General features: G+C 38.0%; 1 protein-coding gene across 5 annotated transcripts in view; it reads right to left on the minus strand.

Annotated features, from left to right (window-relative positions):
* Positions 1–3106: 3106 nt before the first annotated feature.
* Positions 3107–26366, minus strand: part of st18 (ST18 C2H2C-type zinc finger transcription factor) — a 41595-nt gene continuing 18335 nt past the window's right edge. For 2 of the 5 annotated variants that reach the window (XM_061732478.1, XM_061732480.1), the window contains 21 exons: positions 24394–24509; positions 21662–21713; positions 20827–20857; positions 20464–20651; positions 15975–16691; positions 15102–15236; positions 14237–14327; positions 14064–14156; positions 13323–13531; positions 12956–13155; positions 10697–10942; positions 9199–9311; positions 8569–8631; positions 8195–8263; positions 7842–7904; positions 7448–7528; positions 5895–6116; positions 5630–5718; positions 5452–5555; positions 5209–5355; positions 3109–5074 (listed from right to left, as the gene is read on the minus strand). In XM_061732478.1, the coding sequence (XP_061588462.1) occupies positions 4934–5074; positions 5209–5355; positions 5452–5555; positions 5630–5718; positions 5895–6116; positions 7448–7528; positions 7842–7904; positions 8195–8263; positions 8569–8631; positions 9199–9311; positions 10697–10942; positions 12956–13155; positions 13323–13531; positions 14064–14156; positions 14237–14327; positions 15102–15236; positions 15975–16691; positions 20464–20651; positions 20827–20857; positions 21662–21713; positions 24394–24509 (3170 nt within the window). In that variant the 3' untranslated portion in view covers positions 3109–4933. Of the gene's footprint in view, positions 5075–5208; positions 5356–5451; positions 5556–5629; positions 5719–5894; positions 6117–7447; positions 7529–7841; positions 7905–8194; positions 8264–8568; positions 8632–9198; positions 9312–10696; positions 10943–12955; positions 13156–13322; positions 13532–14063; positions 14157–14236; positions 14328–15101; positions 15237–15974; positions 16692–20463; positions 20652–20826; positions 20858–21661; positions 21714–24393; positions 24510–26366 lie in introns of all 5 variants that reach the window. The other 3 variants (XM_061732477.1, XM_061732476.1, XM_061732479.1) reach the window with 3 other exon arrangements.

The following is a 26366-nucleotide window of genomic DNA, read 5'->3' on the forward strand; positions in this document are numbered from 1 at the left end:
AGGAAGTTCCTGGTCATCGGTAGCGTACAAGTGTGAACTATAAACTTTATTTTTTTAACAAAACTTTCTCAGGTTTTCAAGGTTGTAAGATAGTTACAAAAATTAGTGCAAATGTTTCAAAATTCAACTTTAAATTAGGACATCTGGTTAAATTTGTGGTTACTAATGATTAAGATTAAGATTAACCCCTTAATAAACTCAACATGTCTCGCCCTGGCCTGCAATGAAAGACTGTGGCTAGCTTTAGAGGGGGTTAGAGGAGCATTTCTGATTTTTTTAATCCTAGAAGTGGTGATGAATATACAATGAAGTTAAGATAAAGAGTAGGGGCAGAAGTGGGTATTTGTGAACAGCAGTTTGGTTTCATGCCAAAAAAAAAAAGTTGGCTACTACAGATCCAACATTGCTTTGAACATGTTGATTGAGAACCAATGAGAAGATCAGAGGGAAGGAAGTGCATTGTCTCTTTGAAGATGCCAAGAAAGCATGTAGCAGGGTGCCGAGAAAGGGGTGATGGTATCACATGAGTAACAGAGAGTATGTTGTAGTGTTGCAGGACATGTATGGGAGCTGTGAGACTCATGAATATTCATGAGCGCAGTGCAAATATCCCTTCTGAGAGATACATGAATGTTGTTCCTTCACCAGTACTGTAACTGGTGTGTCAAATTCACCATTTTAAACTACATTGGGTGCTACTCTTAGAACATACCCGGGCTGAAGCCCTGCCTTGGTCACCCTTCTGGTAAATACGACAAAATAGTCTAGACATACTAACTATAGAGTGCATATGTAGTCATTAAGCCAAGACTGAGCTTCTTTGGCATAACAGGAAGTGGCTTTCTGCTGCGCAGAATATCAGCCAAATTTATATTTCCTGTGTTGTTTCTCCCAGTCGAAATTGAACTTTGATTTCTATTTTGATTATCCAAGCTTTTTACAATGGAGCATTGTACACACTTACTCTTATAAAAGGGCGGACCAAACATACTCTCTGGCCTACAAAAAAAAGCTGCCACGTATTTGCTTAACTGAAAAAATACATAAGAAGCTTCCACTGGTAAACTCCTACAGTGATTCATATACTTCAGCTCGTAACAATTTCTTAACCAACGGAGTGTGTACAGTAGCTTCTCGATCCTGTCAGAAGACCCATCCTGTGGTCATTGAAAATATGTTATTTAGTTTCAGAAGGGTGAAATTACTGAGTTGCATTAAGCAAACAAATTACCTAAGGAGACTGGTGAAGAAACTGAAATTGCGCGATTCAAATATTTGAGGAACTATCGTGAGCACCATCTGGAATTGGTACATTACAGTTTTTCAGGCCTAAATCTATGAATGTACCCAAGAATTGAAGTAAGCTGACTACCTGTATATACTGAATGACAATTTATTCCTATTATTGTTATTGTTTTTGTTGATTGAAGGATGTAGTCATTAGCTACAGTTATTTTATCTTTCATTACTCTTGCTTAAAAGGAATTTCAGTCAGCTTTTACCTTTTAGAGGTTGCCACAGTTGATTATTGAGTTCTGCATATTAATTTGTCATACGCTTTTACGTCAGACATAACATTCATCCTTTACGTACATGGGACCAGTACTAGGAGAACTCTGACTTGTGACCCCTTAGTGGATGGGGCATTGGGGGCATTGTGGGGTTCAGTGTCCTGCTCAAGGAGACCTTTGCAGATGAAAGAGCTGGGTATCGACCTGGTGACATTCCAGCAGGAGGGCAAGCGACTGCCCAGAGAGTAAAAGATTACCTGATTTTAGTGCATAAGGTTAAATATTTAATAGATGATACTTTCTAGTCTTGGTGTTTGTAAAAACTGTTCTTTCAGTCATTCAGTATTTCTCTGTGGGCCTTTTTATTCATTCATAGACTGTCTCGTAAGCTGTCTTTCAAGATGTTATTTGATTTGTTCTTCATGGAGTAGTCCATTCTGGATTTTGGGGTGTGAATACTATAATGATGTAACAGCAATCCTCTTATTATCTTTCACATTTTGAGTGACTCCGTCTGCATCCAAAATTCACTGGTATTTAACTAAATCTAACCCTTGATTTATGCAACGACTCCTGTGTACCATTGCTGCAAGGGAAGACTAAATCTTGATCAGTTTTCCTTTCATGAAAATTCTGCAACCTCTCTTAGTTTTTATTTCCCCCCAAACATGCCTTTGCTCGTTGTGTCAGAAAAAAAGAACAATTTAAATCTCATCAACACACAAAACCTGTTTCCACAGGGCAAAGTGACCCAGATATGCTGAGCAAATCTCTTAGGGACTTCACCTGATTTATAGATGTTAAGTTGTTTAAGGGGGAGGGCATCACTGCTTAATGTCACCTGGCCTTTTCTAACCAAAGCTGTGAACAAGTCATTGTCCCAGCAAGGTAATTAAACCTTTGTTATGTTATGCTAAAACTTTACTCCGGACATATTTTTATACCTTTCTCCACTAAGATGTCCAGAAATAGTGAGTCATTAAGATTAAACTAATCTCATTAATAAGGTTGCAGGAAAAAGTATCTTGACTTTGTCTTAACTGTGAGCCTTTGGGGATCAACTTTTCTTTCACCAACTAAGTCATTGTCAGAAGGAAAAGTTGCTCAAATGTTTATTTTCCATGTTTCATACATTGCATTGGCGGCTGTGACCTGTTCCCCTCTCACCACACTGAAAAAGTGTTGAAAGCTGTTTTTTCCTCTACTGTATATCCTGGGTATATTTATCCAAAGGCCTAGTCCCCGCTGTTTTAAATGTAATGTGCAAGACCCGCCACTGGGTGGCGCCAATGTACCGTAACAGCTAAAGCTGTCCGCTCAATGGCACAATCACTGACGGTGACCTCCAAAGCTTTGAAAAACAACACGACCATTTGAAAAGTTTATTACTACCATACACAAACTGTACAACACAGCGCATATCTGTTTATTATGAAATAGTAAAAGTAAAAGGAAAATTCAATTTACAAACTACCTCAACTGAAAAAAAAGCATTACATTTTAATGTAAAAGAAAAAGGAAATACAGTACAATTTCATATCATACTAATATCGTTCCACAAAAAAAGCATTTCACATTACAAAACATCAAATACTAATAGGGAAAAAAATAAATATTATTCACAAAACTTCCTGAGCAAACAATGTGTGGTATAGGAATAAAACAAAATAAATAAAAGATTGTTAGATTTAAAGAGTGTGATTCCGCTTTTAAAACATTAAAATTCTTTAAAACATGGAGTATTTGAATAAAATATGGTCTCGTTTTTCTGTAATTTGGCTCCTCGATACACTGATTTCTTTTAAAAAATATCCCAGGCTACATATCTACTCGATTTTGCTGAGAAGAAAAATGTTTTTGGTGAAATGAGCTGAATATTTTTACCTGTTGATTACTTTGATGTAAAATCGAGAGATTTAGATTTATGGTATTAAAAAAGGACTCAGTGTCCCATTTCCTTTGTTTTTGTTGAAGCCGAGAGGGGAGAATATTGAAGCAATAACAAAAGATTATTTCAATACAAAAGTGCAAGTGACAACTCATTAGCCATTAACTATTGTTTGTCTGTGTTGCGTTATATTTTTTTGTCCTTTTTGTTTTTATTATTGTTTAGCAATTGAAACTGAACTGCATGTTGTCAAGGCTGTTTTGAAACAACGTCAGATCTGTCCAAAGAGTTTTTAAAGTTTAAGATTGGTTGAAATGTTAAGGCCTGTAAAAAGTTGTAGATAAATAGGGAGTACCGTAGATTTTTTTTTCTTTTGTCCCCTCTCCATGCTAGCAAAAAATGAAAATACACACCAGACTTTCAATCAGTCATGATATTTTGAAAGTCTGACTCTGAGATTACAGCTACTAAAACAACGGTATTCAAACAGTCATCAGGAACGTGTCTTCCTATGAAAATAATTGTACTGTATAAATAAATTCGACAACATCCATATAATACTGTCCTACCACAAAACATAGTACTTGTATATTTTTATGGATTCATGTACATTTAGGCACATACTATAGGCACACTCCAAAGTGTGTGCACAGAAGGCAGTTTAATATCTATATTTTTTTTTATTTCAAGAAAAGAAAAAGACATCTTGACAAAGTGAATTTGTGATGTTTGTTGCACTCTTGTTGTGGCACATTATGCAAAGCAGAATTTGACATTCAGTCCACCGAATGATGTCGCATCCTCGCTCAGTGTCACCTCCTGGGTGCATTCAGTTACTGGTTCAGTAGAAAAAACTACAGTACATTTGCATCGCGTGTTATTATTATTATTATTATCATTATTATTTTTTATCTCACTTTGTCTTACCATACATTCATTTTCCAATAAAGAACGCAAAAGCAATGCTTAAAAAATATCAATGTTTTGAAGTTTTGGTAAGTTTTTGCTTTGACGAGGGATCCAGCCTATGATCAAATAATAATAGTGATAATAGAGTAGGTTTTCACCACTAGATGGCGAAAGTATGCCATGAAACTGGAATGTGCTTCTGTGTAAATTTTCAATGTGCAGAAAGTCAAACAGATTTCTCAAATATTAAGCATTTACAATTCAAGAAATAAATAAAAATTGATAAAATAAATACACTGATGAACAAATATAATAATAAATAGCAATAATATAAGAATGACATGAACACATACAGATTAAAATCAGGCAAACCATACAAAATAATTAAGTGCAAGAGGGGGTAAAAAATCTCACCAGGATAAACATATCGAGTGAATGCAGAAACAGTAAAAGCATTACAAATCTGGCTGGTTATTTTCTCAGTGCAGTGTGTTTACCGAGAAATGCCAACTGCATTTTCAAAAGCCTCGTCTTATACATGCAGCCAAGCCAGCACTCTTCAGTAAAATAGAGCTATCTAGTGCCATTATTCCAAGTCAAAGAAACCTCTTGGTAGCTCTAAAGCTTAAACATGGATGCCCTTAATAGCCTGTTTTATATTATCCAAGAGGGCCTTGCACTCCGGAGAGTATTCATGCTCCGAGTTGTTGTACATATCAGTTAATGTGTTCACATAGGCTTCAAAATTGTGCTCACTGATGGGGCCCTGCAACAAAAACATGTTTGACCATTAGCGAAAACAGCACAAGAGAAATGACAATTTGAAGGAAATGAGATTTCTTTCAGGACAGGTTTGACATAATGAGTTGTGGTGTGGTCTGTGGTCAAGGCTTACTGTACCATTTGAGGCAGCTGAATGTCTGTTAGACTGTTAATGAGAGCTTGGCTAAGGCGAGCGAGCTCCTTCAGAAGGCTGTCATTGTGCTGTTCGATCATCTTGTTTTCCTCCTCAATTGTCTTCAGGTTACATTCCATTGACGAGATCTGCTTTCGGGTACAAAATGAGAGGAAGCTCATCAAATTACGCCAGCCACAAACTCAAGCCTTTGTTTGTGAAACGAGCTTGTTGGAGTAAATACTTACCTGGGTTTGGAGTTGCATCATGTCTGCTTCTATTTTCATGTTGGAATCATTCAGTTCCTTGATTTCGTGATCCAAATGTTGAATATCGTCTTTGTTTTCAACACCTGCTCGAGAGGAAATCATCTCAGACATCATGTTGCGTCATACATCCAGATGTTAAAAAGTCAGAGTTGCTTACCACTGCTGGCTTTCAATTTGATAGTCATCATCTCCTCCTCTGAGTGCTTTTTCTTGATGCTCTGTGCATTCAGCGGGCAACCCGACAAGCTAGTTGAGCAGACCATAAATGTCAGTTTTAGTTGAGAAAATATTATCATGCCTCCAAATTCTAGCCTCAACAGAGAGATTGTGAATGGATGGCAAGGTGTCATTGTACAGTAAGAATGCAACGTGTTGACCGAATGGTATTGTTTCAAGATAAAATGGAGGACAGGCGACCTCACCTTCTGTGAGTGGCAAACACATTATTGGCATGTCCAAGGCCGTTGCAGCCAGGCAAGGGACAATGGGGCAGTTCCTGTTTATTGGACTTCCAGGCAAAGGGCAGCCCGTTGATGGACGACTCCTTCTGTCTTTTGGCAGCGAGTGGACAACTGCCTGCACTGCGGTGGGATGTGTATTTTCCAGATATGTGGCCCTGTCCGTCACATCCAATTACTGGACACCTACCAGGGACGCAGACAAAGAGTTGCACACACTGAAAAGCTGCAAATGCCACTGAAAATTCTAACTAGCTTGCATTTAGGAAAATCTTTGTGCTGCGACAGTACAAAATCACTGAACTGCATAAACATTTCAACTACAAAAAAAAAAAAAAAAAAAGCTCTTTCAATAACTACACTGGAAGATTTGTTAACCATTAAGTTGATTAATCCATCCAAATGCTGATTAAAAATAAAGTCGCCCAAACTATCCTTGGACTCAAATAATCACATTAACTTTAAGTTACTAATCCACTGAAACTTCAGTTAGCACGAGCATGTGGCTTTGTTCAGTGCATACGGTACGTTTGGGGGTGAGTGATATTTGTGCTTGAAAATGTAAGCACAACTCATGCCGAATATCATTAAGAGTTTGTCAGTTGCATTTTCAGGCCTGTTTTCTGCAGGTCAGTAATGGAGTGACATGAATTACAGATAATTGTCATGTTTCCCCTCATGCGAAAGAATGTAATTTGGAGGTGGCAAACACGTTCCCTTATTGATAAAGGTGAAAGGTCGCCTGAGATGATACAAATGGCACACATGCTGCCGCAAAAAGCCTGTTTCAGCATTTTGTTACTCAACAACACAGCAGCACTTAGAGGACAAAACAACACCAGTCCCATTACTTACATCTACCACAGGTAGGTAGCTTGATGCAAGGCAACCAGACAATAGAGGCATACCATATGGCCCACTATTTACAATAATCTAGGGACATTTGCAACCCTCCCCCTTCTCTCCCTTTCTCTCTTAATGTGTATGAGATCTACTCCAGTCTAATTCCTAAGCTCGTGGCCTTGCATTAGTAATTAAAAAGAAAAAAAAATTCAGAGTCCAGATGTATAAGTAAACAAAGGCTCATATATCTGACTTTGGATTTAAACTGCAAATCAATTACATTATTATTATTTTTTTCCAATAACACTTTCACAGACAACAGTGATTAATGCAAATGAGTGCAATTCCATCGGAAATTCAACAGTTTCTTAATATACTATAATTACAAAGAAAGCACTCAGCGAAGAGTGATGAGCCAGATATTCCATTCAGAAAATAGGACCGACACAAAAACCCCGGAAAAACCCTGCAAAAACATGCTGCTAATCCTTTAGAAAATAATTCACTAATGTCAGCACAAGAGAAGTATTATTTTTCTTTGTTTAACTTAATGGCCTCCAGGTATAATGCACAAAAGCATGAGGCAGTTTCACTCTGTTTTATTGTTTTATTTTTAAACTAAAAATAATAATGAAAAAAAAATGACAGCAGGATGAGGACAAACAATCTCTTACTTAAGCTCCTGCTCATCTTTGTCATCCTTGTTTGGTGTCAGCTTCAAACCTCCTTTTCTGGCACGTGGACATCCTGACAAGCTGAAAATGGTTGGAGACGGCGAGATTACGAGAAGGAAATCAACTGACGAGGTACATTCATAATTCAGAATAGATAGATAGATAGATAGATAGATAGATAGATAGATAGATAGATAGATAGATAGATAGATAGATAGATAGATAGATAGATAGATAGATAGATAGATAGATAGATCCAAAAGAATCTTTAAAACCATGAAAACAAAAAGTACAGCATGTTTGGAGTATAGAGTGACATTTCCACCATCTGCTTGGATGCCGTGCATCTGACAAATGCACTTCATGCTCAGTTCTGCTGCTTTTCCTCCGTTACCTTCTGTGCGAAGCATAGTTTCCAGTCACATGTCCAGATCCATCACAACCAGGTGTTGGGCACCTGCAGGTTGAGAGACGGACACAAACAGGTGTTTAGTTGTTGTTTTTTTTCAGAAAACGCTTGCAACCAGAGAAGTGGATTCATGCTAATATGCATGAAAGTAGAACAAATAGCAAAACAACTTCATGGTAAGTACATAGAAATATTGCATAATGTGTGGTAGGAACGGAAGGAAGGAACAGACGGGAGAGGAGAAGGAGAGACAACTGGAGTTGAAGGAAGAATCTGCCTGGTGCAAATCTAAAAAAAAAAAACTGTGTTGCAACAATAACAGTTTTCCAAACACATACTTTAGTTCCTGAGAGTTGGCTGCCATCAGTGATTTGAGTGTTTTGTCAGCCAGGGGACATCCAGACACACTGGAGAGGATAAAGAGCTAAGAGTCATTTTAATTCACTCTTTGATCACAGCTGAATTAAATAATCATAATACATTGTCACAGCACATATTAATACAAAATTGCCTGAAACACAATTCTGCTTCCTCCTTGTGTCAGCGCATTCAAAAAAAAAAAAAAGAAGTGTAATGTGATATGAAAACTCTATAAGCTACAGATTGACAAGTTTTCAGATGCAACAATAAACATAATTAAACAATAAGCACTGCTTCCCTTGTCTGTATGTCTTAGAGCTGGTGTTAATGAGAGTGTAATTAATTACACTACCTCCGATGTGATGCATAATTCCCCGTCACATGGCCGCTCCCGTCACAGCCTGGGGTCGGACAGCTGCATGGGAACACAAAGCATTTAATACGCAGATTACTCCACTTCCCACAGCCTTTGCCAAGCTTGAACTGAATCTTTCTTTTACACTTTGAACCTTTTCATGGGCATTAAAGAGAAACAAGTGTTAGTACAGTGGGAAGTTTAGTAGAAATATATTGCTGAACATTTGGTTTAATAAGATCTCTGAGGTAATCTGAGGGGGTTGCTGTGCTGCAGAAACTAGAGGATCCTACTTCTCTTGCGAGGAGACCCAGCAGAGCATGCACTCTAACTACAAAAGTCAAGAGTTGTGTTAAGCTTGTACGGGACATACAGGGAGAAAACTCACTTTCAAATAGATACAAATCTTCTCCATATGAACCTGCAGACATACCAGTCACAATCATATGTAACACTGCGACTTTCACTTGTGTCCTTTGACCCACTTAAATCAATCTGCTTTACGGTCTGGAGTTACACTTTTCATGATTAACACTGACCATCTGGCAACTAAAATCGAAGATCAGATTACACATATTTGACTGAATAAAGATGCTGCAAGATGTTTGGCTGATGAAACCCACATACCTCAAAAGCTCTTTCTTTGAATCTCGTAGTAGCAGCTTGGCTTTGGGGCTTAACATGCTGCCGTCTCCTTGATAGTGCTGGTCCTCCAAGGAGGCCTGATCATAATCCTCCTGCTGAGAAAGACAAAATAACAACATGGCCTTAACTGACCTAAATGACAAAACTCACTCTTCAATGACCTAAAAGTGAATAATTAATGAAATCCCTGCATAATACTCTTAAAACATTTGCTTGGGTTAGAGTGCAAGGCAAAGAGATTATACGTAAGGATACTCATACTCATGTAAATCCATTTAAAGTCATACTTAATCCACAAAGTGTTTTTTTTTTCTTTTTTTACCGATGAGATTGTGCAGTCACCAGATTTAGTTTGTTTTATCATTTGAAAGCACGTTAGTGTGATAACTTGTATCTAATACAAGTCAAATTCCACCTGTGAAACAAGGGAAATCTTAAGAACCCAAATTAAGATGCATTTGAAGGGCTGAGCCTCAGTGTGGCACTCGTCCTAACAGCGCAGAAAGTTCTGAAAGAACATCAAACAGGCACAATTTCATTCATAATTTTACGGATTATCAAATCTGACTTGAGCTGCTGATTATTCTTGAAAAAGTGACCATAAATGTTCTTATAAGCACGTTCTTAGTTAACATACAGGTCATTATTTCTCGGGTTTTAGCAACATGACGAGGGGATCTCATGTTTTACACTCTTAAAGTGTAAATGTCCCGACCATGACAGTTTCCAAGCCAAAATGATTTACTCATAGTCAAATAAGTAAAGAAGCAAATTTATTGTACTTTTTTAAATTCCTGTGAGCAATGAGAAGGCTTTTACAAAACATTCAAGTTATTCCATTTCACTAAAACGTTACAAATTATTTAAAATATATATATACAGAAAAATACATTTTACTTTACAAGGTCCCTTAAAAAAAGGCTGTTCAACTGTCATAACAGCTCATAATATTCGGAAATAAGTTCTAAAAGACACATTTCATGGAGTCTAGATAAGTGCAGAGGATGTTGAATGAACATAAAGAAAGCTATGTGTGCTGTACCTACCTTTTAAAATGTTTAAGTAAAGACAACATTTATTTTCAAGAGAAAGGGACCAGTATTTGAAAAGTCTTATTTACAAAGCAATTGAAAATCACTTTAACGACATAAATGGCCAAATGAATAAAAGATTATTACGCAAGAGTGGTAATTTTTCCAGTGAGTAGAAAAAAAAGGACAGAGATGACAGTTTTAGCTGAACATTTAATTAGTTTTACTAAATATATCAAAGTTACAGATAACAGAATAAATAAAACAAGGGAAACTACAATCTTCCTATACCTCTGGTCTAAATGTGAGGGAATATGAAGAGAATGCCATCTTTTTGTGACACGTTAGTTGTGCTTCATTTGCCCCCAAGAGTTTCAAACGACACCCCTTGTATTTCTCCATTATGGTGTCCTTTGCTGTTTCGGTGTTTTTTTTTTTTTATCAATTACCTCTTTGTCCTGCAAAACGTGTGCTTTGCTGAAGTTGACAGGGATGGTGCTGTCCCAGCTGTCCCTCTCACACAGCGGCTGGTAGAAGGCGGGGCTGATGAGCACGCTCCCGCCTTTGGCCGCAGCCGACTCTGGGGGAGACAGCGGGTCCTCTGGAAGTGACTTGGCCGGGGCTTTTCCGTTCTCCTTGCACTTTTTCATGCTCAAGTCTAGCGTGCCATTTTCATCCACCTCTATGAGCATATCCTACAGACAAGAAAAAATTGAAACCGTCATCATTTATCAGTCCACACATGGAACACGCTGTAGAGGAGAATAATAGTGTTGCAAGCAATAGTGTTAAAATGCTAAAACATGGATAAAAATAGAAAGTACTTTCTAATTACACTGACAGGAATGTAAATAAGACAGTAACATGCTTTATTAATATGACAGTTGTGATATGCAAAAACTTGAAACCAACAACACTTCTACTTATACATGAAAAGGGACTTGAAACGCAAAGCAAACAAACAATGTATTTAAATAATGCGTTCAGTGGTTATCTCACAACAGACAAGGTACCAAAGTAAGCCAGCATTAATTCTGCTGAAAAAAAAAAAAAAATCACTGGTGTGTAGTTTTTTTTTTCAGTGACAGCTGTGTCATCTGTTTTCTAGGACACAGAACCAAGATGGCAGCTGGGGGTGGGGGTGGGTGGGGTGGGGAGTGGGAGGTGCTGGTTGATTCGGAGGTGGGTGGGTAGGGTGGGGGATGGGGGGGGTCATCATTATTAAAGCAAAAAATTAAAAAAGCTTAATGTGGCATAAGTTTCCGTGCTGACAGATGTGTTTGTCGTTTCTGTGCTGAAATGCAATAGCGTGATGACTTATGACTGTTTGGGGGCATTAAAAGTTGTACCTCGTTAGGTCCTGAAATCCCTCTCCTTAAATGAGAGCAATTATTCAGTCCATAGGTTTCATTAAATCCTCTACATACTTTTCTTTTCTTGTCTTTTTTTTTCTTCTTTTCAAACAAAAGGGGGCATTTCAATTAATTAAAGGGATCATTTTCATGAACATCGGATGAGGCTGTCCACTTTAATTATCCAGTGATTTGATGATGATGTGTAACCTAATGAAATTGACATCAGTGTAAAATTGAAGGATGAGCAAGACTTGTTTTTTTTTCCTGAGTTAATGGCAGCAACAGCCAAAAACAAATATTCTGGATATAGCTTTTCTTTCCCCTTTTTTTTTTAAAAATTACTTATTAATTCACAATGCAATCTAAGCCCCCCAGTTTGTGAAATAAGCTTGTTTTCATGCTTTAAGGGCCAACTTTTTGGTTAAATCTATGCAGGATATTTCGAAGCCTAATGTACATGCATATGCATATGAGTTAAAGCACCCGACGATATAACACTCTAAATATGGGCTCTTTTTTCAGACACGAAAGCTGTTCTTAATTTTTGTACGTCTATCCAAGACAACTAAGCTGCAAACGAGAACAGATGATTAACTTGCTAACACTGTTTTATTCATTCAGTGGGCTGGTACCTGGTACAGGGCCACATTCTCAGCTCAACAAGCTGGGAGACAAGGATCTGTGCTGTGTAGGTGTGGAAACCTTGAATCATCTACAGTACAGTGTGCACGTATGTAACCCACAGAATGTGATCAATATTAATCAGGGAGTGAGTAAGTTGGGACAAAGTAAAACACAATGTCATGTGGAACATAATGACAACAAAAGAGTTTTTGGATCTGCACATATTTATACAAAGAGTTTGGATTTTGTGTGAATTAAACTTTTGATATGTTAACTCCTTGAGCTGATTGGCTTAATCCGCTAGAATGCTTTTGAAGACGATCTGGTGTAGACACACAGCCTATGCTGGATCATATAACTAAGCAAAATATCCTCTGCCATCTGTAGCGGGCAAGATGCATTTTCAGAACAGCAGTTCAAGGTTTTTACATGCCAGCTGATGTCAAAACAAAATACAATGCCTATGTTTTACAAGGAAAAAAAGGAACGGGGTGCGTAGTTGTAATTAGAGAAGGCAGGCTGATTTTATTTCTTCTTTTTGATGTGATAATTTCCATTTATGTACATTAAAGGTGTATGGAGTGGAGACCTCCTTGTTTTCTTGCCACCACAGTGCGGAGAGCTCTTTGCCAATTCCCAGCTTTTGATGTTGTCTCTTTTTATAGACAAATCAGAGTTCCTTTAAAATGAGCGCATTTAATACTTTTGCAAGAGATCTAATTTGATTACCTTTGTTGGGGTTGCCAAGGGTCGGCCGGCGACGGCTTCCATGTTCTTCCGGTAGCGAGTGGAGAGGTTTAGGATGGCGGCTGTCGCTGCTGTGGCCTGATGATCGTCTTCTTTTTTGAACTGACTTGGCGGGCTGTGCTGACCAGAGGCGGGCAGGCAGCCACCTGGAGCGCCAAGGAAGCCAGGATACTGCTGAGGTGCTAAAACACAAATACACCAGGTGTTCAATCCAGACGTAAAGGTGGACAGAAAAGCAAAAAAGCTGAGGGCAGTACTTAAATATATATAGTATACATCTGCAGAATATATAAATAAAAATTAAGCTTAATATAATTCATCATTAACCATCAAAATGTATGAAACTTACAGTCAGGGTAGTGGGGCATTTCCTGATCCGGGTTGGTCCCCAGCAGTGACTGTTTGCCGAAGACCTGTGCATCAAAGCTGGCATAATCAAAGCGAATTCTGCTGTACTTGTCAAAATCCTTTGTGATGCTCGTTTGCAAAGCTGCTACCGGATGAGAGAGCCTGTAGTTCAGCTGGTTCATTTCAAACTTCTTTATCAGGCCGATGGCCCTACGAGGAAGCAAAGGGATGAAAATGATTTATTGTGTGAAGGAATTGTGTGAGAACTTGTGAGAAAGGTCCTACAAAAGTTAATATGAAGCAGGAAACGTAGACACTGTGTTTAGCCATTGAAGGATGCCAGTGCTTTTGTACACATATGAGTCTGAGATCTGATGTGTGCTGGAGATCCATAGCCAGGTTGCCAGACTAATTAATATAGTAGGAGTGGGCATCCTGCCCAAGATATATCCAAAGGGAACAAAGAGTTCTGCTCTTTTATCATCTCTAATAGAGAGGAACTCACAAGACCAGCAGCCATTGATTATGTCTGCTTGGAAAGCTCAAATTAGACCGTATTCAACTGGAATGACTGAATAAAAAATATTCCACAGTCTTCTCAGTAATAATAGTTTTTCGTCACTGTTTTTGTGTAACCTCAGCTGCGTGTGTAGAACTTGAGTCTGCTAACCAAAGTGTAATTATTTTCCCATGTTTGCACACTGACGCCAGTAAAAATTCATAACTTTGTGCGGCGTCATACCTCGGTGAGCGCTCAGGTGTTTGTCTAGACTTCAGGCTCTCGTCCTGAGGTTTGGAGACTTTCACTGCAGCAGCAATGGGGCAGCCTGAGAGACTGGTAAGAGAAGAAATCAAGCACATCAGCCTAATACTGTAACAGATTGCAGGTTTTCCAATGTCTTAATCTGCACGTACCTCCGATGGGTGCTACGGTTGCTATTGACATGGCCTCTTCCTGTGCACCCAGGTGTAGGACACTTGAGGACATTCTCATGCATGGCCAGAACTGAGGAGATGACAAAGAACATGTGACTTGAGCTTGAATAAGCAATGAAGGAAACGTCCCAAAACACAGCCCCCATTTTTATTCATTAAATGCATACTTCAATAACTGGTACATGAGAGCTTATAGAGGAAAGATCAGGACAAGACAGGAGAAAAAGGCAAACAACGTTCTCATTGTGAGGAATGCTATAATGTGGCTGTGAAGCAAATAGCTTAGTGCAAAGAGGAGCAAAACCAGACAGCTGATTATATTCTTCAAAAACAAATGCGCTGTTAAAGGTCCGCTCTGTATCCTTAGAAACTTCTTCTCTGCACATATCCTCCAATTAGTTTGCTGGAGTTGTCTATTTATTTTTGAATACTGCGTTTGCAAGCCCTTTGATTTGCAAATACTGCCTCCAGTCTAAGAGCATGTGGTTTTTTGAAAAAGTTAATTACTTTTTCTGTTCCTTTTGTAACATAACTGTTTAATGTTGAATGTTTGTTGAGTTATATTGAAATGACTTAACAATCGCCAATGTTATAGAAAAAAAAATTCAATATTCAAACATTACAACACATTATGGGGAAAAGAAAGAGGAAAAAATCCTTTAAGTTTATTTGAAAAGTTTCTTGCACATCTTTGAATTGAACTAAATAAATAAGCATGCCTTTCTTGTCTTTGGACTCCTGCTAAGAGGATTTCAATTACTGTGGCTGATTGTAAATTGTAAAATTGGCAGTTTTTGTGAGTATAAATCATCCACTGAGCTGTAGAGCTGTTTCTGCCACTTACTCTCTGGGGGAACTCGGACTTTGTGGGGACACCCAGACAAACTCCTATGATGTGGGTACAGGCCCGTCACATGACCAGTGCCATCACAGCCAGGAGTTGGACACTTTACATCCTTTTTATCTGTGCGTGGTGAATCTGTAGACACAACAACAAAAGATTTCACATAAATAAAACAGTACTGTTATTTCTCTCTCTCTCTCTCTCTCTCTGTCTCTCTTTTTTTTTCTTTGCTTTTGCTTTAAATGTGTAAATGAAGAAGTGAAAGCTGCTGTACTGCCTTAAATGTAAACTGTACATATGCCGACAGGCTGAAATATCATGCAAAGCCAGACAGTTTTTTCCCCCTGACGTGCATCTATTAATCTGTCATTTTAGTTAAGGCTGTAGTTTAACAGAGAACATTCACATCTTAATGCCCATCCATCGAAAGATTACATCTAGGATTATATATTTAGCTGCAGTCATTTGAAGAATCAGAGGGAAACATGAGAGGTACTTTAGGGGGATTTAAGACTTATGGTCATGGTTAAATATCCAGTTGATTCCTATCAAAATCCAATATTCTGAGTAGCACCAATTCCATCAGAAAAAAAAAAATGTTCTTCTTTATTTTAGACTGGTTATTTATTATTTCACTTGTTGCCAAAATGTTTTAGTCCTTAAGAGGATTTCTGTCCTCTGATTCCTCCGCTCCCCTGCATATGCTTCTTTTATTCCTTTCAGGGTTTTTTTTGTGTTTTTTTTTTAACACCCAATTTTCCAAATCGCAAGTGGTCTATCAAACAAAGAAACAATTGTAAAGCTTGTTTTTCATTCTTCAGCGTGTTTCACTTTTGACCAACAGATCCTGTGTAATTTCCTTTATACTAATACCTTTGCCTCCATTGTAGGCGAGTCTGGTGTCCATATCCATCATCCTGTGGGCTCTTCTCTCGCTGGTCATCTGCTCCATGAGGAAACGGTCCATCTCTCTGTAGGCATGGTGCAGGACCTGTCTCTGCTCTGTCTGCAAAGCAATGGCCTGCTCCAACAGGCTGAAGTTCACTCTCTCTCGACTCATGTGGAGGCCTCTCTCGTGGAGGCCCAGAGCCCAGCCCTCTAGCCGAGGCGGCCTATCCACCTCCGCCTCCCCCTCGCTGTCTTCCTCTGCACGAAGGAGCCTGTATCTTAAAGCTTCTGTTTGAAAAATGCTTGCTCTACCCATTGGACCACCTAGTTCTGCAAGCGGTTCTTCTTTCACATGGTTGCTCCTGCCTGAAAAGTTTTCGGAGGCTCTGGATGGACTGCAGTTTGAGCTGTTGCCCTTGGTGGACAGGGACAGGGGCTCCCACTCGGCTTCCCTCATGTCTCCATACGGACTTAGAGGTGATGATGAGCTGCTCATCCTGTCTTGACTTTGGTCATCTTCTTCCGTATTGAAAATCGTCTCATCACCCTCCACCATCAGAGGTTTGGATGTGTCCTGCTCACACTGTGGAAAGCCATCAGACTTGACTTCGGACCATCCGAGGGAGCCACTGGACTTCGCTGCAGCAGCATCAGGGCAGTCGTGTAGGTTTTCCGCTCCATTGACTGCTTGAAAGTTTTCATCTACAACAACAAAACAGCACTCATTATTGTGTGATCTCAAGTCTCAGCATGCTAAACTTGTTCTGTTTTTACCCTTTAGTCACAAATGACAAGAACTGTTCGTCTTTGATAATCTGAAAATCCTTTTAAGGTCTTAAAAACTGTGTTACCCTTCTATGAATATCTTGGGGGAAAAAAACACCCAAAAAAACATGTTTTTGTATAATCTAAAGGATTTACGTGAATACATGCTGTAACAGAGATAATCATCAACAGTCATAAGGTTGCAAGATTTCCAAGCAATGCAGATTTGTTCAGAGTACATATGTAAATCTCCCTTCTGGTAGTTCGACATGAAATCTAGACATGAAGAACACAATTACTTTACACTTTATCTTTGTCTTCATTTGGAGCAACAATCCAGTACAGACAAGATATTGGACAGATTTACAGAAGTCGGCACAAAACATCTGTTTGATCTTCTTTTTTTTTGTATTAGTCATGCGTATTTTTAAGAGAAATCTGAGCTGGGACATGTTGTTATCTGACAAAACCTGATTTCAAAACACATAATTGTTGTTTGCAGAGATGACAACCAAAAACAATTGAGGACGATTCCTGTAAACATGAATGGAGAAAAACCACAAACAAAGAAATAAAAGAGAGAAATCTCTGGAACATGTTGCAGTTTGCAACATAACCTGATTTAGGAGAAAGCAGCCATATACTCTTAAGTTAGATAACTGTCTAAACAACATTTGTCTGAGCAGGTAAAGTCACAGCACACAGAAGTAAATTACCTTTTTAGTGAATATGAGCTAATTTTACAAAAAAATGCAATTATTTGGATTAATTCAATTTGACTCTTATAAACCATCTACAGTTTATAGATTTTCTGGTTCTTAGCACCTTTAAAACTGACAATTAAGGGTCGTTTAAGTTAAAATCTATAATGAAAATAAAAAGGATAAAGCTATTATTTGACTGGAAGTTAAAATTAGAGCAAGTCTTTCTTCTTATGTTGAAGTGTTTGAACTGATATTAGTCTAATCTGTGTCTGATTTATGTGCAGCCAGAGGGAAGCAGCGGATCCGGGCGCTTTCTGTGCACAATGTTCCATTTAAAGTCCGCGCTGGACATTTTTAAATCCCTTTCCCTCTCCTTTTTTACGAATCTTGTTGAAGTTTTTAATATCAAGTTTATCTCATCTAATATTATTTGAGCGTAAAAAAGCCCATGACACAAATATTGAAATTAGATTATTTAGTTGGAACCAATTACACAGGGAGGCTTTTACTCTAATAAGACATATTATGGTTTTATGAACAACTCTTGCCATTTTTAAATCTTTGCGGATGTGATAAAATATCACATGAGATACTATTACTGCAGATTAATAAAAATCTGTATCTATCTTTCTTAAATGTGACAGCCATTTTCAATAATCGCTTTTCTCCAGCTTATTTTGCTAAGTGCTCTTAATAATTCAATTTGAACGGACCTCATGGCCTCCGTGTTTTAGAATAAATCCTTGTTGTATGTACAGAAAGCCAGAAGATTGTAGGGAAAAAAGAGGGTTAGAGTTATCCCTCAAAATCGGTCCGAAACAACACTTTATTAACACCACTGATCATATTAAATCATGGTCAGTGATTAACAATGGAAAGCTATCATCTGGATTGATTCAACAAAATCTGTCTTGATCCTCAAAAACCATTCAAACTTATGCTCTGTTAAAGCTCTTTGGACTGTGAAGACTTTTTTTTCTTTTTACTTTCACTAAGCTGAACTGGATGTCTATATCCACTTATGTAGCCAGACATTAGAGTCAAAACCAAAAGTAGGATTCAGCAGATTGAGACGATAGACAGACAGATAGATAAATAGATAAATAGATAGATATATGGATTGTGAAAAATCAGATCACAGTGCAGAGGACGATGGAGGCATTATACCAGAGAGCTGCGACTTATTAATGGAAGCAAAATGGAAAAACGTAATCCCTTCCAGTGGGTTTTAAAATTACAGGCATTATGTGGTTTACATAAAACAAAACTATTTTTGAAAATGCCGGATTTTATGCTAAGGGAGTTTGACATGTCCGATTTCAGATGCATTTTCATCATTGTCTGCTGAGAAACCAAACAAATAAAAAAATAAAATGTTTTTTTTTGTTCATTAATTTATTATTGTGCTAGTATTATTATTTTAGAGGAAAGCCAGTTGACTGAGCCAGTTATACATATTTACATTTATATGGCCAGCAACAAGGGTTTTTGTTCTTCATCCAGAGGGACTCCTGTACATATAGTCAGACAAGCACACACACACACACACACACACACACACACACACACACACACACACACACACACACACACACACACACACACACACACACACACACGGTGCAAAAAGGAAAGAGGGGGAGGAAAAGAACTTGGATCCCACCGGTGGTTTGTGTGTTGGAACAGGTGAACAGTTTGTACTCCAGAATAGCCATTACCAGCACTCTGCAGCAGGGCTGCAGTTGGCTGGAGCTGAACGCTCACCCAAACAAGAGGCTTATCCCCCCCCCTTTTTTTTTTTTTTGTTAAAATGCAGATTTGACCAGCTTTCCAATGCAAAAATCTTACTGTCTCTAGTTCACTTTTCCAGTTTTTGTCTTTATTAACAACAAAAAAAAAGCTCCCCCAAGTCTCACAATAACAGCAAAATGTGTTTTGATTATGTTTATCAATACGCATGTTTGTTTGACATAGCGGAAATATTTTTTTTAATTCACTGCTAAAACTTGAAGATGATAAGATATCTTCAATACAGGATTACTAACACATTTTTAAAAAATTACACAAAGAAAAGAAAAAAAAGGATGTTTTGCATTAAATTACTTTGATAATTGTAATGTAATATGAACCCAGGAAACAAATAAATTCAATTTCCAAAGAATCCACACAATTCGGTGAGCTACTCTCCGGGTCCATTTAACTACACACATGTGTACTATAATGAGCTGTGGACATTATGCCTAATTATGTATTAGACTGTGTTAGAGGGCCTAACAAAAGCTTTTGAAAGGCACAATTATGTTTGTTGCTAAGTTACATCGTTAAAAATATACCAAATCAGCGCAGATTATAGTGGGCGAGCATGCACGTGTGCGCTACGAGCATTGTTGGCAAAATGCACAAAATTCACTTTATTAGGAAAAAAAGAAAACATGTTTGCCTTTGTAAAGGACCTTGCCATAATTGAAAATAAAAAATTTCAAACTACTTTTTATGAAGTGTTCATGCAAGTAAAATTTAGTCAAATAAATAAATTATAAAAAAAAAACCTCTAAAATGTCACATCAGCAAAGCAATAAAGAAAACTAATTTGTTTATCCACAAAAGGCAACTTGAATAACATTCTATATAAAAGACTGAGGGAAGTTTAATTTAAATCAAAGTGAACTGGTGCACGCCTCTATTCAGTTTTTCATTGTATGGATTCAATGGGTTTGGACTGGCTATTATAAAAGGACAGATGAGGGGTCTGAAATCTGGCCTCATCAAGAGGGGGTAAAGCCACGCCAAAAATATCATGGCAGATCAGCTGTCAAAACTTCAATTTGTGGACGTGAGACACAACTAATACGGATCCAGCAGTGTAGTCTTTCACTTCCACTGCACAATGACTGCGGCTGCTGGCTGATGGCAGAGAGAGGGAAATATGAATGCAACAGATGGGATTTTAAAATTCAGCGTCAATTGTTCATCAAAACAGACAAAACAACAGGACATCTGTTTACCTGCTGGAGTGTCAATGTTCCTCAGCTCTTCTTTGTCCTGTGGCGGTGCCAGGTCCTCGCTCTCCTCTTCACATGCCTCACTGGGGCTGTAGTGGCGGGGCTTCATCAGCAGGGACTTCCTCTTATTGACAGGGGCGCCCTGCACCCCTTCCTGAGCACTCCTCTTCCTCGCCATGGACCCATATGGGCTGGACAAAAAAAGGGAAGCGGGGTCAATAGAGGCCCATAGTTGCTCCGATTAAAGGTCAAAAATGTAAGACTTTTTTTTTGTTGTATGTTATGACTTTAAATTGCTATTTATGATTCACATGTGAGACCAGGGAAAAAAAATCAATAAAGCGTGTTCACATAATAACATTTTACCTGTGTGTCTCAGTGATGCAGTCTGCCAAACCTGTGAAATGAAGACCAAAACATAAGAAATAAAAAGTTGTTTTTACATTTCCATCACAGTAGCATAGCATACGTCAATATATTCTGGAATAGTTTAAATGTTTATTTGTTTTTTTGTTTTTTTTTTACGTTTCCAATAAATATTTGTTTTGTGGATAGTTTCAGAGGAATAATATTACATGAGTCAATACCAATCTTTAACCACAGATTTTACAATAGCATCATCAGCAGGAGAGTCTAGAAGTGGACTCTTCAGTGATTTGAATGGAGCAAAAGCTTCTCATTCAGTGTGCTCATTCTGCGGTAAAGCAAGAGTAGCTCATCTTTTGACAGCATTGGCAACATGAACTGAAAGGGTAAATCAATTTTCCCAGAGGTCTCCATGAATCTCATTCACAAGTTCTGTCACTATACTCGCATGAAGCACAACCAATAATAAACACTTTTTTATGAATTTGCCCAGATGTGGTAATAGCTCCAGCGTGAGCACGAAGGCCTCAGAGGCCCTGAACACTTGCATAATGACATTTTCAGTTTAGAGGTTTTCAATCACACAATATATGCACACTCCTTAACTAATTTAAGCTACTGTTTTCCATTTAATGAATTTATTCCCCTCTGAATAATGAAAAAGCAGTGCAGTGCTCTTCAGAATGGTAAGATAATACATAAAATTGACGTTTCTAAAGTTGGATTGTTGAACTGGTACCCCTAACCCGTGGTGATGAGTGCAATGCTTGTGCACGTGCGTGTGAGTGCAGATGTGTGTGGGTAAAAGCAAACTAAAAATGAAATTAGCACTCACCTGTGCTACCGTTGCATGCATTCAAGATTTGCTCCTCACCCTCAGAATCCATCTGTAAGTAAAGTATTGAATATACAGCTTAGCTGGTGACGGACACATTTAATCTGCTACTGTGAAACGGGAAAAGGCTTCAACACTTTATAGATTATTGTTGTTTTTTTTGGCCGTTAAGCTAGGACCATTGAGCCTTAAAATCTCTGTGAAAAAAAAAATCACAAAGAGCTTCTAAAACACTGGTAATATGCAAACATAATATTACAGGAAAAAGAAAAAAAGAAAAAGTTTTTAAGGGTTTTAGAAACCTAATGACACCAAATAATGACATTTAAGTACAGCCGGCACCTCATTGTGTGTGTTTTGACAAAAATAGTTGCAAAAATCCATCCACTCTGGCCGGCTGTTGCTTGTGGATCCCAAATAAAACCTATTAAACATAATTATTCTAGGCTGATGGTGGCGTATAGTGGTCACAGGCCAGTGAAATCTGTGAGTCATAGGATATGCTGTTACTTTTCCCTGGTAATGGGAAACATGACTCCTCTCTCTCGTTTGCTGTTGTGATTGAAGGCACTGACCTGTCATACATTTATAATAGGGGAGCAGGTGTGGCAGTGATGGACCTTAATTTCCTTTAATAAACCTTTTATGTGCCACACTCTTAATGCCACGCTGGGCCCTCAGAGGTCCTGCTCATAATAGGTTCATTACTTTTGATTACTACAGCCTATTGAGACAAACAACTCCCAAACACTATGGATTACATTCTGTAAAAATGAATGTACCTTATTAGTTTGTAACACTTTTGCTCACAGACATGCATCAACATTTTCTACAAATTTGTTGGTCTGAAAATACAGCATACAGCTCAAGATTATAACATGGACATTAATCAAAGTTCAAATGATGTTATCACCGTAGGGGAAATATCACCAGTGACTCATGGTATTACCCAAGTGTTGTTTTCTTTCTTTAGGTGACATTTTAGATGTGCCCTTCGAATGCAAATGTGTGGGGCTTTTTTTCCATTTATGTATTTTAATCATTGAACTTGTTATAGTTTTATAGAATTTGCTTTTGTTTCCCACAGATAATAAATAATATGTTTCTAAAAACAATAGTGAGTTTACTATCAATAATAATTAATTGAAAAAAAAAACAACCTGTCACATGAATTACAAAAAAATCTGTATTGAGTGTAGCTGTCAAACAATTAGTTTCAATGGACTAAATGCAATAACATGTGACTGACAGGATCTCTTTTTGCTTTTCATTTGTTATCTTTTCTATTATTTTTCTAATGTTGGTGTCATACAATATTTATGTCCCTGATGTATGTTGGAGTCTGACAAAAGAATAGCAAACATTCCGTCTTGGATTTCTGATTGTTAATGGTATTCTGCATGCCTTTCTGCTGCATGGTCAGGAGTGATGAAGTTACAACAAAGAGTGACAATAGCCCTACAATAAGGAAGGCCTCAGTCGGACATTTGTGACGTTGTAATAGGTAGCTGCTGGCATGGCAACAGCAGGGACAAACATGTGATGCTCTGTATTTGCAAAAGCAGAACAAACAGATATAATCAGGGTCCGATAACTTTTATTTGGCATTGCCTTTAAAATCTGTCTCTTTTTAAAATATTCTGTACGTGATGTATTTTACAGTGCTGTTTGCCGTCGGCATATGGCAATAAAAAATAGAATTTTTCACCACAACGTTTTCTAATCGGCATAAGCAGTGTAGGCTACTGCATACATGTTTAGAAAATAGTTCACCTTCGTCAATATATAGAAAAAAAGACAAATTCATATTTGTTTACAGACATCATGAATAAAAACATTTGTCCTTATATCAGCTTGCAATTGCAGTGTAGCTTTTCGTTCCAACTGCAGTGTCCTACACAACGTTATAAATATAATATATAATCGTCTTCCATGTGTACGGACTGCTTGAACATAACATATTTGTAGTGCAAATCCTCACACTTCATTTTACTTAGGACTGGGGTTGAGTAGCTATTTGACTTTCTCCAAACTTCCTGAAAACATTAAAGTGTTTTTATTTATTCACTCAATCTTTTTTTCATTTATTTATCTATCAATTATACCATAGAGAGTGTTGTGGGTTATGTCCTTTATTACCTTTTGTGCGTAAAGGAAATGCTGGCATTGTCATTACTTTTCTAAAGGTTAAGACATGAAATAAAACAACAAATGACAATTGTGAAGTCTAAACGAAATGCTTTACTGAACATAAAACCCCCCCATCCTTGATGATAAAGGGTGAGGTTCCCATATCTCGATATATTATATATTTAATGTATGTCCTTGTCATTTACTGACGCTTATTGATCTGCACCTATTTTTACATTTATGATTCATACTCACTTTTACTTCAAAAACACTTCAACCTGTACAAGTCTTTTAAGAGAAAAAGTGAATGTGTCTTATTTCTTTTTTATAACTTGTATCAGGTACAAAAAGCTGAGACAACATTACAACTAAAGATCATCATCTGTCAAAAAAAGAAGGAAAAATGACTGCATTAAAATATTTTTTTAATTTTATTTTTCCCTGCCAGCCACCCACAGCTCTGCATAAGTCAAAAGAGCGGTTAGTCTCCACCACGTACAGAGGCATGCTAGCTTTACATTTTCCACATCCCAAACTTCTTTTTTTGTGTTATAGCCCCAATCTGACCTCTAACTTTGCCATTTCTGGCACAGATTATTTACCTTTGATTGTGGTTTTCCAAGCGCTCTGAAGGATAAGATGCCAGATTCACACTTTTCACCCCAGCTGACGCTCTCACGCTTGTTATCTCTTAGGAAGTGAGCATGTAGTTCATCATCTAGCAAAGAAAAGATAAAAAATTATAATTTTCATATGAGAGTAAATAAATTGTAAGTATCTAAACAAGTTTTCATTTTGGAACTGTTTTCCCATTGTAATCATAATTGGGTGGCATAGATGTGAATGCACGGTGAGAAATCGGTGGAAAAGAGCATATTAATATCTAACAAGGAATATGGAACATGGTGTAAATTGAATGCTTAACAGTGATCAAATTGCTCTCTTCTAATTAATACAAAATATCCAAGAGGGAAAACAAGGATGAACACAATGAGTATATTAAGCCTCTTCACTTCACAGATCTTATTATGGAATTATTCATTTCTGTTAGCATTGGAAAAAAAACAACATCTTCTTAATTATAGCTCACAGAATGTTTCCCCAGAAAAACAAAACTGGGGAAAAAGAAGAAGGTGGGGAGCTGGGGAAAAGGCCATGGGGGTGGGGTGGTATTCACTTAGTGTCATTAGCATATGAAAAAAGACTTAGCCTACTACTATACGGGCCGGTTCGTCATCTGCTGAATCATACTCATTCCTCCTCAACACACACACACACACACACACACACACACACACACACACACACACACACACACACACACACACACACACACACACACACACACACACACAGCACACACGCCCCTACATAAATAACCCTTCTCAGAGAGCTGTTTCACTGCGAATAGGGGAGATTTCTCAGGGGGGAATGAGGCTGCCTGATGCTGAGGGTCTATGAGATTTTCTATGTGTTAATCTGGCAGCTAACTGTCCTTGAGCCCAGCCCATTCCCCCCTAACCCCATCTGCTAGCATTCCCACCACGGTGGAGAGAATGGGCTGCGACTGGGGAAAAAGAAAAAGAGAGACCTTCCCAGTCCAGCAGTCATGAATAACCATTGCATCGCACCATTATCAGAGAGCCTGGATCCAAGCTGAGACGGTGGAGAGCAAATGTGTGTAAAACATCCGACGCTCCTGACATTACTCAAACCACACTCTCACATTTTGTTGTGAGTGATGCTATTATTATGATTTTCATATAATGCCTTATTAATACGCTGCAGCTGCTGTGGATATTCATCACTGACCTTGAGTCTTTGTGTCCCCCTGTTCCCAGCTTATCCGTGCACTTGGGACACTCTCATGTAATTAACACAGACATTATTGCGATGAAGTAAAAAAAAAAAAAAGAAAGAAAAAAAAACCCTGTGCTGATACCTCATCTTTAAACCAATAAAGCAGGCCAGAGTAGCAAAGTAAGATTCTGGAGACCATAAAATTAATTACATTATTTACATTTCCTTTAGATAGTGGGTACAGGCGAGATGATAGAGGCAAATGAGATTACACAAAATAAGATTTTAAAATGTCAGTGCTGCACTCTCAACCAACCAACTGTTATGATTAGATTACTCTTTTAATATAATTACTGTCTAAGGCTGTGTGTGGAAACAATGCATACATAAAAAACAGGAGCACCATATTAACTGATTCCCATCCTTTTCTCCGTGAGTCTTTTTCTCTTAACCTTTCTTCAACAGTATCATTTTGAATTATAGGGAACGGATGGGTGCTCTGTGCAAGGTCACTGTCTGGTGTGTACTCCCCCCACACCCCCCTTACGCTCCTTGTTTTTGTTTCCTCCTCCAGAAGCACACTGAGTGAAGGGTTAAAACTGGAATGGATTTAATTATGGAATGAATGGAATTATAATGCGCCTGCAGCAAGTTTTCCTCCTTATTTATTAAAGCAGCTGATGGGCCAGGTTTGATGAGCCACTTCTGGCATAATTGAGTCATCACACAAAGAGGGTTCCTCGCATTCAGAGTGGTTTTATCAGCAGCAAACAGA

This window comes from Cololabis saira, chromosome 10, assembly GCF_033807715.1.
Source record: "Cololabis saira isolate AMF1-May2022 chromosome 10, fColSai1.1, whole genome shotgun sequence".
Taxonomy (NCBI): domain Eukaryota; kingdom Metazoa; phylum Chordata; class Actinopteri; order Beloniformes; family Belonidae; genus Cololabis; species Cololabis saira.